The sequence below is a fragment of the Melanerpes formicivorus genome, unplaced genomic scaffold (genome assembly GCF_026170545.1).
Source record: "Melanerpes formicivorus ecotype bairdi unplaced genomic scaffold, bMelFor1.0.p_v2 SCAF_4, whole genome shotgun sequence".
Classification (NCBI taxonomy): domain Eukaryota; kingdom Metazoa; phylum Chordata; class Aves; order Piciformes; family Picidae; genus Melanerpes; species Melanerpes formicivorus.
The window spans coordinates 19,278,920-19,295,716 of record NW_027142356.1 but is presented as its reverse complement, the minus strand read 5'-3'; the positions used below and the strand labels follow the sequence as shown (position 1 = coordinate 19,295,716).

At 37.1% G+C, this 16,797-nt stretch overlaps 1 protein-coding gene across 12 annotated transcripts in view; it reads right to left on the bottom strand.

The window, feature by feature from the left end:
* Positions 1-4,792: 4,792 nt before the first annotated feature.
* Positions 4,793-16,797, bottom strand: part of MARCHF1 (membrane associated ring-CH-type finger 1) — a 215,105-nt gene continuing 203,100 nt past the window's right edge. For all 12 annotated transcript variants that reach the window (XM_068137160.1, XM_068137156.1, XM_068137167.1 and 9 more), the window contains 2 exons: positions 11,416-11,563; positions 4,793-8,856 (listed from right to left, as the gene is read on the bottom strand). In XM_068137160.1, coding sequence (XP_067993261.1) covers positions 8,555-8,856; positions 11,416-11,563 — 450 coding nt within the window. In that variant the 3' untranslated portion in view covers positions 4,793-8,554. The remainder of the gene's footprint in view (positions 8,857-11,415; positions 11,564-16,797) is intronic.

Sequence of the window (16,797 nt, the reverse complement as noted above, 5' to 3'; positions counted from 1 at the left end):
AATGACTCTTATTGAGAAAGCTGTGCATTTTAAAATTTAAGTTGCATAGGACTCAGAAGGCATGCTTTATGAAGCAGCTCTTTAGATACCTTTAAATGTGTCTTTCAGGAAGGTTCTTATTAGATTCTAATTTTCAATACTGTAATATAAAGGGGAAAAAAGGGCCAGGGCAAAGCCAGGGATAATTTCACAGCAGGAATTAACTAGAACATCTCTTGATAGTGCTGATAAGGTTGTCTGGACACAGAAATAAGAATTCAGATGTACTGTCTGTACACATTGTAGCAGCCACAGTTCAGATGCACGTTAATTATGTGGAAATAATTATTCTTGGTGGATAATATTTCTAGTACTTGATTTCCAGTACAGATTGGTGTGTTAAACAAGGTTTTGTCATGGTTAATAGGTGGGTTTCCCAGATTTCTTTTACAGATATCCAGGTGTGTATTTTCTTAGCTGTGCAGTGTTACTGATGAGTGTTCTCTTAACACCTCTATTTTTTCCCTCTCTACAAAATAGGCTTGTTTTAGGAAACCAATCTATTTATGTAATACAGAATTAACCATTGTCCTCCTTAAATTAATCTAAAGAAGAAGCAGGAATAAGTTTAACAGACATGAAGCACGTGTGAGTGATCTAATCTATATTAAGGTATACTGCAAGTCTTAACCTGGCTAGAAGTCTTACCCTCTGAAACCAGATGTCTGTCTAGGCTGTCACATCACTGCTTTGTGTTTGTTTTTTCAGAAATAGGTTTGTAAACCTATTTTTAGAAATAGGTTTCTTTTTTAGAAATAGATCCTTAGGACAGGCCTTTGATAATTTTTTCTTTCTTTCTTTTTTTAACTTTGTTAAATTGAGCTGCAGAGTGTGGAGTTGTTTTGATATATAAAACCCAAGGTGTTAAATTCGGATGGAAGCCAAGCCAGGATAATTATGCTGAACTAAACCTCTGTATGTGTTCAGTGCTTTGACAGATTTTACCTTTCAGAAGCTTAATCTTAAATGGTCGCTTTGCAGACGTGCTTTGAAATTTTAAGTAGAAACACTGCAGAAAATGTCACTTCCCCATCACAGTCGATAAAATCCAGGAGGAAAATAGTAAGGTAACTGGAAGGTGTCACAGTAACGACAGTATATTAGGTTGACATTCTGATGAATGCTTTAAAAAACAATTCCAGCACAAAGTTATGAAGAATGAGATGTTCTGTATTCCTTGAAACAATTCATTAATAAGGCAATACATAAAATTATGACTTGTGTGGTAGATGTCATAATCGAATATTTGAAGTTTTTTCTTTTTTAACATTTTTTTACTTACAATTCAAAAACATGTTTACAATTTAGACTGTTGAGTTTGTGGATTTTCTCCCATGAAGTCCAGGTATTCACTGCTTGCTTAGCTGGCTTTTAATCTTGTTGACCCACTGAGCAAGTAATGAAAAAAGGACAGTTTTTGCATGTGAACTTTTAGTACTGAATTATCAGGAAAAGTTAAGTATTCGTATTTGAATAGGAAAAGTAATCTAAGCTGAAGTTGATGATGTGCAAGACCAATTCACTGGGTGACTTTTGTTGCTAATTAGAGTACTAATATGGTAATGGGAAAGAACAGGAGAAAAAAACCCACCCCAAAGCTTTTTGTTTATTTATGTATTTTTAATTTCTGTGCTCAAGAGTTTTTGTGCTGGGAGGCTTGGAGGGGATGTAGATGGACTCTTTTGCCTCACATTAATAACTGAGACATGATAGTGGAGTGTTTTCTATCAGTTTTGTAATCCAATCATCCCAATGCTTTAAAGCCAGCTCCTAGGGTTTTGTATGTTGATGATTTTCTTCCCACTGGTGGGGACAAAAAACAAAACAAAACCAAAAAACCCAAATGCTCTCAGGAATTCTGAATTGTTATACTGTCTCTTTATAATTAAGATGTAGAAAACAGCTGCTGTTAACAGTGGGAAAGGGAGACATTTATGTGATGCTCTCTTTTCTTACAAACTTCCTGTAGGGCATACCTTGACTGTAATGTTAAATCCTCTATTATAATTCTTTGTAATTGACATAGCCTTTTCTGGTCAAAGATTAAGATCATGGAAGATTTATTACATTATCAGCTTGTCAGATATTGTTTCCCAGTGTCCTTGTGTTTTTAGTTTTGAACTGCACAGTTGTAATAGTTTCTTTAATTATCAGAGCTCATATCAAAAGTACAAACTTTCAAAGAAAAAGCTAGTATTTCAGCATGGAAAGTCACTCTTATGCAAGAACTTTGGGGTTTTTTTCAAGGTACTTTCTCATTTGTTACACTGTGCTTTGCAGTGTAGTTACCAAGGTATACTTCTACTCCAGCCAGTCTTGTAGAGGTAAGACTTCTCTAAGGAACCAGCTGAATTATATCCAGACTTTCAACTGAGTTGTTGTGCTCTGATTCTGGAACTTAGTTTATTGATTCTCAGCTGGAAGGAACCAGCTTATCTTATTTATTTCTAGTAGCAGTACAATTAATTTTTTTCATGTAAACAAAGCAAATGTTGATTTATTATTTTTTTTCTAAATCAACAAAAAGACTCAGAAAACACCTCAAAGTTGGTTGTATGCATGGATTATTTACAGTTCTTTAGCATTGGAAACAAATGTGATTAATGGAATTGTTCATCGTGGCTTTCCAGTCTGCTGCACAAAGTTGGTTCTAAAGTAATGAGACTTTTGACATTTGAGATGTGGATAAACAAGTATACAGTGAAGCACTTGGCCTCAGTGTTGTACTTTTCCTTTTTTCTTCTACCAAATTATGTGTCAAAGCTTACAGAACTCCAGTACATGTGGACCACAAGTCAAAAAGGCAACATATACTATTTTCTAAGCCATTCTTAAGAAGTTCAAGGAATACACTTAAAGAGTATCTTAAGTGTGCACTTTTAGGGTGGTGTTTTTCTGTAATTGCAGTAGCATATTTACTCATGTCGTTAATGACATTGCCTTATGTGAGGACAGAGTCAAGGATCCAAAAATATGTGTATTGTGAGTCCAGCATTTTTTGCTAGATGCTTGGCAGATAGGAAAAAAAGGACATGATTCTTCTTAGCAGAAAAAGTTGTCCATTTAAGGAATCCTCTGGACTTTGTAGTAAAGGGCAAAAAAATGCCTGCACTACAGGTGTCTGCTTGGCTTGTTTGGTCAGTCTCAGCGTCATGCAATGTATTTATCGTATTCCTATATTCTGTCTCTTCCAAGAGTAAAAATTCCTTATAATCAACTTCCACACATTTTTCCCCCCAAAGAAGGAAGTTTTACCAACTTTAAGTTCTCTAAGCTTTAACTGCTTGTATTGCAAACACTGACTCATTCATTAGAGGGAAAAAAAAATAAAATACCTGTGATTTAGTTAGTGTCAGTCATAGGCTTTTGCAAGTAAGTGTGTCCAGGGCCCATACTCTCCAGCAGACTGGAATAATTCTGTTCTCAACCATGTAAAATTGATCCAAGGTTGTCTTCTGAGTTTCATGTCATAGTGGAAATGGTGTACACCATTCAAAGGACTTTTGGTTCAGTCTTTGTTAACTGACAATTAGTGGTGGTTTTTTTACATAAAGCTCATGGATAACAACCTTGATATTTTACTGGGGGGAAGGGTGTGAGTAAATACCATATACCATGTTTCTGTGCTCATGTATATACAGAGAACAAAGTAAGCACTGAACAGAAATGGGGTTTGTTCTAATGGTACTCTTCAGCAAGAGATTCACACTCTTCTGTGCAAAGCCAAAAGGTACAATGACCAACACCTCTCTTCTCTTAAATACAAAACCAAATTTGGTTCTATTTATCACTGTTCTAGTAAATGGAAATGATTATATCTTTATTACTAGGATTTCTGTGGCTATGATGTTTCTTCTATATTATATTCTGTGGGGATTTACAAATCCATCTTTGACTAACATGGTGAGCTGCTGAGGGCAGCTATAACAATGAACAATCTGTTGGGCTTGGATATAGGCAATGTAATTTGTTAGAACAATTCCCCTGTGTTTTGGGACTATATGCTGACTTAAGTCAACTAGAACTGTGAGGTTTTGAAACAGCCACCCTCTCCAAAGCTGACAAGCTAGGAAAAAGAGGGTAAGTGGATACAACTCTGTTTAGAGCACTAAGTTTGCAGTTTAGCTGGACTGGTGTGTTTATCAGGATAGGATACTACTTTGGTTTTACACTTCAAGTAGGTAGATTCTTTTATAATGCAAACATGTAATATTTATTTTCTTTAAAAAAAAACATTTATGCTTATGGGCTTTAGAAAAGGAGAAAAATCTCACCAAGTAGAAGTCTGAAGCAATAAAAGGAAATAAAACATTCTAAGGTGAGACCAGCTTTACAGAATGAGTTTGTCCAACTCATCTTTAATGCTTTCTAGTGTTGGACATTCCAGAATCACATATAACAAACAGCTCATTCCAAAACACTGCTTGCTTTAGGAAGTTTTCTTCCTCATACTGTACTCTAGTTGAAATACAGTACTGGTTGTCTGCTTCACTGTGGATGTAAAATACATTGCTTTCTCAGAGTTCTTTATGGACTTGAATCCTAGCTCTTTTTAGGTGTTTTTGTACTGTGGGGTGTTTTCTTGAGCATTCTGCCAAGGTGGTCCCAAAACTAGCCACACTGAGCTAGTAGGTTTAGCAATATTAATTATGCAGCTGAGGACATTGTTCAAGCTTTCTTGCAAGACTGGGGTCTTCACAATTTATGTTCAGCATGTGATGCTCTATATAATAAAGTGACAGAGGTAGAATACTACAGCAGGTTGGATCATTTGTTTAATACAAATACATTTTTTTTCACAACAATAAGCAGATATATTACTTTTTTTTTCCCTTACCTTCTGTCTTTTCAGTATACATTCACCCACAATAACATACAATTTTCTTTTGCAAAAGAGAGGGAGTTAAACAAGTAACACGAACTTGTAGTTCCAAATACTATACACAGTAAAATATTTTCATATTTTTGTCATAGAGTAAGCTGCATTATTAAAAATTATTAGTGATGGGGAATTACTGTTGGTTGGTTTTTTCTACACAAGAAACATAAACACTGCCTTTAGATAAAGCAGCATGTGTGAATGGCACAGCTGGGGCTAGTTGAGCATCTTCATAATGCTACTGATAGTCAAAAGTGGTGTGGTTGTACCAGCTTGAAGTAAACTTTATAATGCTTGTAACTTAAGACAGGAAAAGAAATGTGCATGTTCACAGATTGAGTATCTTATTTAAAATTCCAGACCTGATCTGACACCAAATTACTTCTATCTACCTTCATTAAAACTTTGCTTAAACAAGAATACAGATGAAGCTTTTCTTGGTAATGCAGCTCATAGCAAGGTTCTACTCTTGTGGTTTTAACCAGACTAAATTCCACCATGAGCATATGCCTGAGTTGCATGGTGGCCAAACAAGGAGTTTGATAGATTTTTTGATACATCATTTTTTATTTAAAAGTCTTTGAATATATTTCAAAACTGTCAGTATACTGTTTTTGCAGGATAGAATCCTGTAGTTATTAAACTGATACAGAAAATTGTGCTTTGGGTGGGGATGAAAAAGTGTTGATCAAGAAACAGCTGCCTAGTGTCTATTTGTGCACCTTGTTTGTGCACGCTGTATCCAAGGCATGTTGGTGTGAATAGCTCCTCGCTGTCTCAAAGAGGTTGCACCCTGCTTCAGGCACAAATTCCAATCCTACATGAAATTCCTGAAGCTGTAAAATATCCAGTGCGCTTAAGAAAAGGAACGGGATGCACAGGCTAATACTGTAATGCTTTAAAAGGTTAAAGATTGCTTCAAGCCTGCTGTAATCTCTTGCTAAACTGTCTCATTGTCTGCTTCCTTTTCCTGCTGTCCAAATTAGTATTTCAGAGGGGGAGCATGAATTTCAACTAAAGTCTTGTGATAACTAACTGTAAGCTCAGATGCACACATGTAGTTGAGTGCTAAAACAGTGTTTTGAAGTAGAAGTTGCTAGTATAGAATTTTTGCAGTTGTCTGTTCTGTTGCCAACTCTAATTTTGATGGATGTGACAAATCTGCTTTCAGAAACCCCAGATGTTTTTGGGTTTGCTTTTTTTAATTGACTTTTATACTTGTTCAAGAAAGAAATGGGAATTAGTCTCCAGCACTTTCACAGAAGGGTTATGAGGCTACAGCTGGTCAAAGAAAAAGACAGCTAAAAAAGCAGGGTTACTGCCACTTAAAAAGGAACTGATTATTTCAAAAAGCTCTTAATTATCTTCCATAGGAATGTTCCTTGTCAGTCAGTTTTGCTATGATTCATCAGGTTTTATTGTAAACATAATTTAAAACATTTATATGAAGCTAGTAATTTTAAGTGTCTAATTTCAGATACCAGGTTTACTTTTCAGCAAGAAATTTGCACTTTTTGAAAGCAATGCCTTTGCAGACTTCCTTAAAGATGGGAAGTTACAAAGCATTCCCATTCCTGCGTACTGTCACTGCTTTCTGCAGACCTTCTGATGTCTCCTCCACAATTATAAACAGAGAAATTATTTGATTACTCTTGCATATCATTTCAAATGAGAAGATACAATTCCAATTTGCAGTTGTATAACTGGAAAGTTACTTTATCTGAAAAGTGCATGTCATATGAAAAGACGTAAGCATTGACTCACCTGGAGTAAGTTAGAGCAAATTACTAATATGAATTTAGGACCTGTTCAGGCACTGAGATTGTGTTCTGTCTAGCCCACTGACAATCACTTAGTCACAGCCATGAGCAATTTCAATACAAAAGAACATATTAGTCTGATAAAAAGACACATTTCGTGCTAATACTGCTACTTCCAGTATTCCCTGAGCTGTAAGCTGGTAAACACATTCACAAAGGAATGCAATATATATATAGATATAAACTTCAATACATGTTCAGCTCAGCAGCCTGGATATTGCAAAGAATGGGATGATTGTTATGTAATCATAGATATTTGAGTGTTTACAGAGGAAATTTACCATTACAAACTGTAGAAGTTTAGATCACCTGTAATTGTGGTAGATTTCCCCCTTTGGATGAACCTGTGCTCTGCCATCCTCTTTACCCTGGTTCTTTATTTGCTTGTTTGCTTTTCCTCCGCTGCCTAAATACAAGATCATAAAAAGAACTTTAAACATATTTTTTGTTAAATATACATAACGGTCAGGCCCCAGACCTGTCCATGCCAGTACATGGCTACTCCAAGACAACACTTGCTGTTGTGTCCTGATGGTAAACATCACAGGTATGAGAAATAAATCACAAAATTGGTTATTAATATATAATTCACCCTGTTGGACACAGAATTATATCTACATTCATTTATCTATTGCACCCTTTAACGCTATTCACACTTCATTTTTGTGCGAGAATGCTCAAAACACAGAGTTAACAACTGAACTGTTGAATCTCTAACACCTCAAGTTTACCTGTACAGAGGGAAACCATTGATTTATTTTTAGTTTTAGTCAGGAAGATAAAGACTAACTTTTCAGAACAAGGAGATAATAACTAATGTTCTCTTAAGATCTGTAGGTATATTCTCTTACATCTACCATTCTGTATCATGAATCTTAAAAAATAAAACCAACAATGGCTTCCATCTTCTGTGTGTGTCAGCATTTTGCAGACCTTTGATGATAATGCAGCTTACTTTTCGGTGATCTGCAGTAAACTGCTTTTTCTTTCATAGTTCTCCCTCAGAAGTTTGTGTATCCAATTTATATCTCTCACTCTTATAAAGTAAAATAAACAGTTGAGCTGCTCTTCTAAATACCTGTCTGCATACTCTCCTTCCTTACTTTGCTGGCAGCTAAACAGAGTACCTGTAGTTTATGGAGACGTATGTATCTATACTGGTTGGAATTGCTTACTTTACAAAAATTGAGGCATATTTAAAAACAGTGCTACCCTTCAAATGTTTCAGATATCCTTGGTTGACACAGCTGCCCAAACATTCAGGCTGCACTGCAGTCACATGAACATGTGCTGCTATCTGAGGCATAGAGAGTGAGCGCTGTGATACAGCTCTTTATACTTGGATTCAGTTAATGCTTGTAACTTGATTGGTACCCTTTGAAAGGGTGTCTTTAAGAAGGTAAGTAGCAAATAGAACTTTCACTAGTAAACAGATGAAAGGTTTTTGTTTTCTGTAAACAAAATGGATTATATCAGGACTGTTTTGACTTTCCCAGCAATCCAATTAAAAAAAAAAAAAATAAAATTACTCTTGTCACATTGGTTTGGCATTGTATGTTAAACTTGTTCTCTATTGCACTTTCTACACTTCCACTTTCACTACACTTGCTGACTAGTTGATCAACTACTTCACAAACAGTCACATTTCATACAGTAACAAGTTGCTTTGCTGTATCCATTTTCCTTGTAGGGTTTTGTGTGGTTTTTTTTTCATTTTTGTAATTGAAAAAATGTACAGTCATTTCTACTCTTTTAGCATTTGTAGTGTAGAAAACACTATACTTTACTCTGCAAGGAAGAAACAATGCTGTCTCTGTCAAACCGGCATGACTTCAGATGTTGTTTCTTCGGCTACCAGCTGAGAGTTTGTACCTGTCTGTGTTACTGGTACCACCACTGTGTCCTTGATGTCTGAGTTCTGAGTGCATGAAGAATTCTTCTCCTCCGATTTTTTGGCAGTGTCTGGGCAGTTCTGTACAAAGATCACTCTGTTGTACGCTTTTAACCTGCGCCACAGCTGAACATAAACCTTACACTGCACATACATGAAGACCAGGCCCCCTGTGAATCCAATAGCCACCACCACGAGTTTTGTCCAAAATGGCCATTCAAGGACACCTTTAAAATAAAGCATTTGTATTCATTATTATTGTTATACATTGAATATCAAGTACTGAGTTTCAGTAAAATATGGAGAAAAGACACCACTCGATGAAGAATTCCCAGCTATGTACACAATCTGGGGGCAATTGTGGCCCAAGCAGGCACAGAGCAGCCATTTTCTAACCCATAGGCCAACCAGGAAACTACATCTGCCCTCCCCTTTTAACCAACTTTACCACAATTTGGTCAAACCAGAAATGGAAAGGAAGCTAAGGAAAGGGGTCTTGCCTATCTCCTGCATCACAGAACAATCTGAATAGGTTTGTTGGTCCAATAAGGAAGGCCTTTGAATAACATTTCACTCAAGGCGTGTAGTATTCAAGGTGCCTTGCAGATGCTGTATTCAACTACTAGTAGTGATGCATCACAACAAGTTAGTAGTACCTGTACGTTTTACACAAATTTTTGCCACAGACAGGAAAGTAATCTGCACCCCCTTTGGGACTATACAGAAGAGTCAGTAGGAAACAGTCTTGAATTCTAAATGTGGTAACCTGGACTTGTTTGCAAGTCTTTTAGCCAGCTGTGTCAGCCTCATTAATCTTAAGTATTCCCTGTACAGTTAAGCACATAGGAAGTAGGCTCATAATTAAACAAACATAAACCAAAGGAAGAATAATTATTGCAAAAGCATACGAAATGCTTGAAGCAGCTGTAATTTTCCTCTCATAGTAACTGTTTAGTAGTACTTTGAAATGATAATGTGGTAATTGACGGTGCTAGCCAATGATGTTGTTTAATTTGCAGCAAACTGAAAGCATAGAAAGGTCATGTAAATCACCTTGTATCTCCCTAACCAAGTAACCAGAGTAAAAGTGAAGTTGTCAGGGACAAACCCTTGTTACAAATCCTTGTTAAATTTGTTCACAAAACATTTGTCATGCCTTTCTTCAGTACCCTGTTCCGGAGACGAAAGGAAGTAACAAAGAATACTTTGCTAAGGTGTAATTTCTGGTAATGTGGTTTTCTTCTTCTTTTTTTCCCCCCCTTTAATAAGTGTTTTTAAAAATCACTGTCTCTTTCTTGCTCTTAATTATGAAAGCAGTATGACTTGCTTCTGACTAAGCCCCGTTGGTGGGTAATGACACTTAGAACCAGCACGTAACAGCTGGAGTGCTGAGCTCAGAAGAGGCTGAGTTAGTAGTTCAGCTTTCCTTTGGGGTCCACTCCATATCAGTAAAGATGTGTTGTTGCCTTCTATAGTAATACAGGAAGCATAGTCATAGTTTTTTTGCTTAACTGGAATAGCACAGTGAATTTTTTACCTTTCAGTGTATTCCAGCATTGCTGTATTTTCACAGACTTGTTCTTTATTAGGAGAGACAAACCTTTGTTTCTTCAAGCCAAGCAAATTTACATGAAACGTCATTCTCCATCACTGATACCATATAAATTCTAGAATATTTAGAATATTATCTAAATTGTCCTTTCTACAGACAGATAGGTTTACATATTTATTTGCATTATATGTATTTGTAAGGAGGAAAAAGAAAATCCCTTTAAATATTTTGAAAGATACATTTAAAGGCATTTTTAAACTCAAGTTCAAAGCCACTCCTCGTCCTTTCCTCAGGGCCAGCGTTTTTGAGATGAAAAAAAAGACAAATGTAGTATACATTTGTCTGTGACTTACCAAGGCTTGTTACATATTTTCCTCTCATAGGCAAGAAAGGCAAACATCAGGAGAACCATTAAATATTTAACTACCAAGGCACAAAACTCCACCTCTTTTGCTTTCAGTTTTAACTTCAGAGTATAGCACAAAGGTAGAGACCTTTGTCCCATTTCAAAAGCTTTTTATCCTCTTCCTGTTGAAGACTAAATTTAAAGATTGAATAGTTCTTAGATTTGAAATGGAAAACAGTAGTTCAGTTTGAAATACAGTTAGTATAGTCCAAAAAAGGAAACTACTTATGTTAAAACATGCATTTTGTTACACATGTCCATGAATTTTCAGTATCCCCACACATGGGGATGGGGACTCTTCCACTGTTTGACCACCCTGACAATAAATGCAACTGGAACATGGACGTTCGCTGTGGAATTCTATATGAAAGGATGCAGGAATGGATTTGCATGCTACTTAAGTCCCACATGAAGGAGAGAGACAACTGAAATGTGGTCTCTTGGGAGTTCCTGTTCGGAAGCTTGTTGATGAAAAGACTCTGTCATGTTTTACAAGATACCAAAGTTGAAGTGGGTAATAAAAATAAATTGCTATTCTAAGACCTGAACTTGCACTGCTGAATTTGACTCTTTTGTTTTTTTTTTTTCCCTGAGCTTTAGAAATATCTAGATAATAGGAGATTAACCTAGGAAGAACCAGCAGCCTAGTTAAGCTGTTGTAATGATTACACTAAGTAGAGGTCTCAGCAGGGGCATAACATAAGCTTTTAACAGTGATGAACTCATTACTACTGCATTAAAGCATTTGATGTACCTTTGTATCAGCGAGCTGTTACTTAAAAACAGACTGACTGTTAAAAAAGAGTGAAGAAGGTAAAAGATACTTACCATTATCATTGCCTTGTTTAATTTCCTCAGCTGTTCTATCAATTAAAACATACAATGACCAAACAACACAGGTAATTGCAATTACATGGAATGTGACTGAACAAACTATTTTCCTCCTCTCGCTTGTTGTCATCTGTAGTTTCTCCCACTGTAATTAACAAAACCAAAACAAAACAAAGTAATAAAAATGAGACAGAAAATTGTACAGTAAATTCATTAGGCCATTCTGGCTCTTTCTACCAAAACCACCCAAGCTGTAATAAATCTTTCACGTTGGATAATGCACATTACAGTGGGATGTGCATTGTCACTGTAAAATTCATCATGATCTCACTTTCACAGTTTCAGAGTTCTGTTTCTGCTTCCTTGAGAGTGACATCTGAAGTAATTTCATTGCAGTACAGCCATAATTTGTTAACAGACAGGTAAAAAGTTGAATACTTATTTTAAGACTACCTGATGCACACTTCTGATTTTGAAAGAAGAAACCCCTCAAACATTAGGTTATAATACTTAGACTATTCTCAGCTATTGTCAGTTGCTTAAAATTAGAAGAGTTGTGGAATAGTTTTCCCATAAAATAAAAACAAAAGAAATGCAACTATACTGAGGATTAAATTCAATAAACTTGATGGTTACTTGGAAATTATCATATAGGATACCATTCAAACAGCCTCAGTAATGCAAGAAGGATCTTCCAGGCACATGTCAGTGAATTATGACACTAAATCCTACCTTAAGTTAAGGCTATTTTAAGATGAAATAGGCTACTGGCTGCATTTGAACACTGCAGCCCTTGAGATTTATTTTTTTCTTAACCTTTCTTTATGAAGACATAATTTTTATAAGCATTTCTTTAAAATAAAGCCCTGCTCCACAAAAATGCTTGCTTTTGGAAACAGATCATAAAATAAAGCATTTAAAAGCAAAATGCCTCCTTTCCAATGATTAAGCTGAGAATGGGTCGCCAGCGCCTGATAATCCACAGGAGCACAACCTGCAGTACAGCAGCGACACCTCTGTGCAGTTGTGCCAGGGCAGGACTGAACCGCGCTGCAGCACCCGCCCGCTACACTGACCACCGGGAGAGCAGAGCTGCTCCCTCACTTCCACAGGTCCTCTGTACACTTGGGCTGCAGCTCCTAATAGTTTCTATATGCCAAGGTTCACCTCAACACAAGGGGGAACTTCTTTACTGTAAGGGTCACAGAGCACTGGAACAGGCTCCCCAGAGAGGTTGTGGAGTCTCCTCTGGAGGCTTTCAAGGCCCGTCTGGATGCATTCCTCTGTGACCTGAGTATGGTCCTGCTCTGGCAGCAGGGCTGGACTTGATCTCTTTGGGTCCCTTCCAACCCCTGACATGCTGTGATCCTGTGATCGCCCTGGGCACTTCAGAGCACCGAGGTGGTATAAAATGTTCTTTGAAAGCAGAGTTTCGCTTTGTTTTCCTTGTTTGGGTTTCTTTGGTTGGCTGTTTTGTTGCATTTTTTAAAATATTTGGTTTGGGGAAATAGCAAGTGTCCCTAAATTGCTTATGGCTAGTGTTGGAGATGGCATCTACGCAGCACACTTTAATCTGAACTAATATGGCCATTGTAGTCTGAACACACTATTTGCTTTTTGTTCACATTTGAAGTAGCACAACTGCAGTAAAAAACAGGGATGTCAATGCAATGTCACCAAGAGGGCTAACTCTCAGAAATGCTTCTTCCTGCCATTAATTTAGAGCAGTACATACTGGACCAAACAAATCTCTGTTTTTAATGCACATTATAGAGCTCCAAACACAATCGCTGGAGCATTTTCTCACCCTTGACAGAATTTTACAAAGACTTCAGAAGAAGTTCAGAAGAACTGAAATATTTCCTGAATGATAAAGAAAGAGCTAAAAGTTTATTTACCGGCTGATACCTCATTTTAGTTTTTGATACATCTATTTAAGAGTGAAAACTAAGCTTGCTGGGTTTTGTATGGCAGCCTGGAGGCTTGGAAAAATGAACTAAAAAAGTACTATAACAAAAATCAAGACCCTTATATTCTTTATAGCTCATGTAGGCAATATTCAGTGGTCAGACCAGACAGACTGTGGCATTATCGTCACAGTTATCATATTATTGCAGTCATAAGGTGTGACCTGGAGACCTTCATCCTTTTTGCAGTGAAAATTCAATTCAAGACTTGTAACAGGCTTCCTTTCCAAAGAAAAAGTTATCTCTGTCCAAATGGAAGAAAAGATTTTTACTTTAACCCTTCACTTACCTTTGGATGCTTTGTAAGAGATTAACGTTGAACATAAAGAAAAATGAACTGTGTTTTATAAACAGAATGTTTCTGTCATCTCAACTCTGAAGCTACATATTTTTGTCTACTAAAGATCCTGTGTTAAATTTTCATCATGTATACCTGCAGTCTCATTGTAGCCATTTTGATCCCCCTAACATACACAAATTAAAGTGTTGATGTGAATGTCCACTTAAATAGAGATATTTCATGTGGAATTTTGAAGTCAAAAAAGAAAGGTGGTTCCATTACACTAAATATAAATATTTTGTGGGGCTGGTGGGGGGTGGAGGGGGGTGTGGGGGAAAGGAGAGAAAAACAAATCATCAACAGGCAGAACAGGTAAATAAAGTTCCTAAATTTCTGCTGAGATTTACGAGAAAGATGCATCCATCAGGAGAGAGAGAGAGATCAGAAATGCTGACATCCCATGATCAGATGCAGCCAAAAACCAAGTCAAAGCCTACCAGACTGTGCTTCCTCTCTCTGACCCCTTTTCTTCTCCCACAAGACAGCACATCGGCATCTGCTCTATCCACACGCACCTTACCACACCAGAAATAAACTGTCTAGCAGGAGTCATAGAGAGACCAGCAGGGCATGGGTGGTTATGGAACTGGAAGACTGTGCAGAGTGCCTCATACTCCCAAGCTGGGATGCAAGAAATGAGCAAGGACATCAGATTAATTTGGAGCATTTCACAGGTCTTAATGTCTCCCAAAGCTGCATTTCTGTTTTGCCCTGTCCTAGCTGCAGTCCCAGTTCTTCATTCACCTCCAGTCAGACGGATGGGTTGAGCTCAGAAGGGGAAATTCAAACTTTTTACTCTACTCCTGACGATCCTGTGACAACTGAAGTAATTTTTGTGCCCTACTCATGTATTTTAGCTTGGCTAAACAGAAGGTACTATGTAACTCCTGTCACTTTCTACTAGATGACTGATGTTAGTAGATAAGCCAACAATTTCTATTGCCCCAGAACAGAAAAGTGTAATCCTTTCTTAGGATTTTTTGCACTAGGCTTAAATCTAAATTTTTTCTGTTAATATTAGTGAAGTCTTGACTTCACATAACTGTACTTTTATCTAGTAAAAATTGCTTGAAAATCCATAACAAAGGCTATGAGAAAAGAATATATTTAGCTTTGAAAGCATCAGCCACTTATTACTTCTGATTTATGGTCCAGGACTCAATATAACCTAAAATTGGGATAGGTAAGTTTGACAGGTGCAACCATGTCACACAACAGCTCATTAATGACTCCTTAACCATGGATAAATTCACCCCACATTGTATTTTAAAGTTTCTGCAGTTCTCATGGCTGTCTACATTCATGGTGGCAAAATAAAAATACCTTGCATCACATTTTATTCTCTTCATTGGTGATCTAGAAAAACATATAACCATCAGGTTGATGACACTGAGCCATGCCATGAACAGTGTCACAAAGAACGGAAAAATAACACTAAAATATGTGCCCAGATGTAATTTTCCTTGGAAATACATATGTTAATACTCCTAAGGTGCTCTAGAGACTGGAAGGAGAGAAAGAAATGGAAGACTAACAGCCAGAGGAGACATTTATAATAACTTGCAAATTAAGTCACTAAATTGAGAGATGAACAGTACAATTTTTGCCCAGCCTCTCTGACCGTCATCACTCACAGAGTCCTCAGTCCTGGCAGCAATACACAGACTGGAAATCATCAGATGGTTTAATGTCTTACAAGAAATTGCATGAATATCACGCTCCACCAAACAGGTGTGCTAAAACACTTCATAACGTTTAACAACCACAAAACATTTTATACAAGTCACCAAACAGACACACAAAATTGAAATATCCCTTGCCCCCTTTTTATTTTCTGAATAAGCTTTCTCAACATTACACTTGCACTATGCCCTACAAACCACTGGAGGGTAGTAGGAGACTGTTTCAGAGGTTCCCACCAAGAAGCCAGAACGAACTGTCAAAAAAGCTGGATTGTAAATGTGATCAAAAGCACTCTTTCCACCCCAACTATTATTTACTGCTACTTCTGAAATACGACATGCACCTCAGCCTGCATTCCTATGCTTTACTGTGGCATTTTACTATGGCAGCTGTAAAACTACCCTGTTCTAGGGTTTTTTCTTAAAGACTATCTCACTCTGAAACTTACAGGAAATGGTTACTGATTTTGTGATTCACTCTCACAATTACAAAATGTATTAATGAGCTTCTGAGGAAAGAAGAACAAACAAAAAGGGGAGGGGAGAATAATGCTCACTTACAGGGAACATTTAATTCATATGGAGTCAACCACTTCCCTTTCCTGTAACACTCTGAGAAAATCCCTAATACTTATTTTAAGGTACTAAAATTTGCCTCCCTGCATGTCACTTCTAATGAAAGCTTGCTTAATATGCAACGAATAAATATCCCTATTTTAAAATATCCTATGAAAACAGATTTTCTGTGAATGTGGAGATACAGCTTCATAGTCAAGAAATCCCAATGCAGCCTCTCTTCTTAAAGACAGGAATAAATCAGCAATTTTAATTCCCTCCCATTTTGTTTTCTGCAAAGTAGTTTCGTGTAGGCCCAATGCAGAACTAAGAGCTTTGTACTGCTTACACAGAAGCTGCTGCCACACACTCTGCTGCCTGTGTTCCTTATCCCCACTTTCAGATTGTAGATTTTTATCTGCTTGCCCTCACCTGCCATTTTGTGCCTTTGTGTTGCCTCGTGCTAGTGGCAACGTTTTGTCCCACTGACCACAGTGTTTTTTGATTTCCTGAAGCAACTCCATATCTACTTCAGGTCTTCACATTCACACTTTCTCACACTACTACTGAAGGTTTCTCTCCTGGCAGGGCTCAACACTGAGGATGGCAACTTGAAAGTGAAATTAATCAGCTGTTTTGCAACATACTACGAATGCTTGGAGTTTTAACTCCTGGGTATTTTCAAGAATCTTATTTTTTAAAATTGCTTGTAAAGAGGCCTGACAGGGAACTCCAGTATGGGCATGACATTGCTAATATTAAATATTTAAGCTGTTCTGATATTTTTCTCCCTATACATCATTTATCAAAAAGATTACAACAAATGTAATGTAAA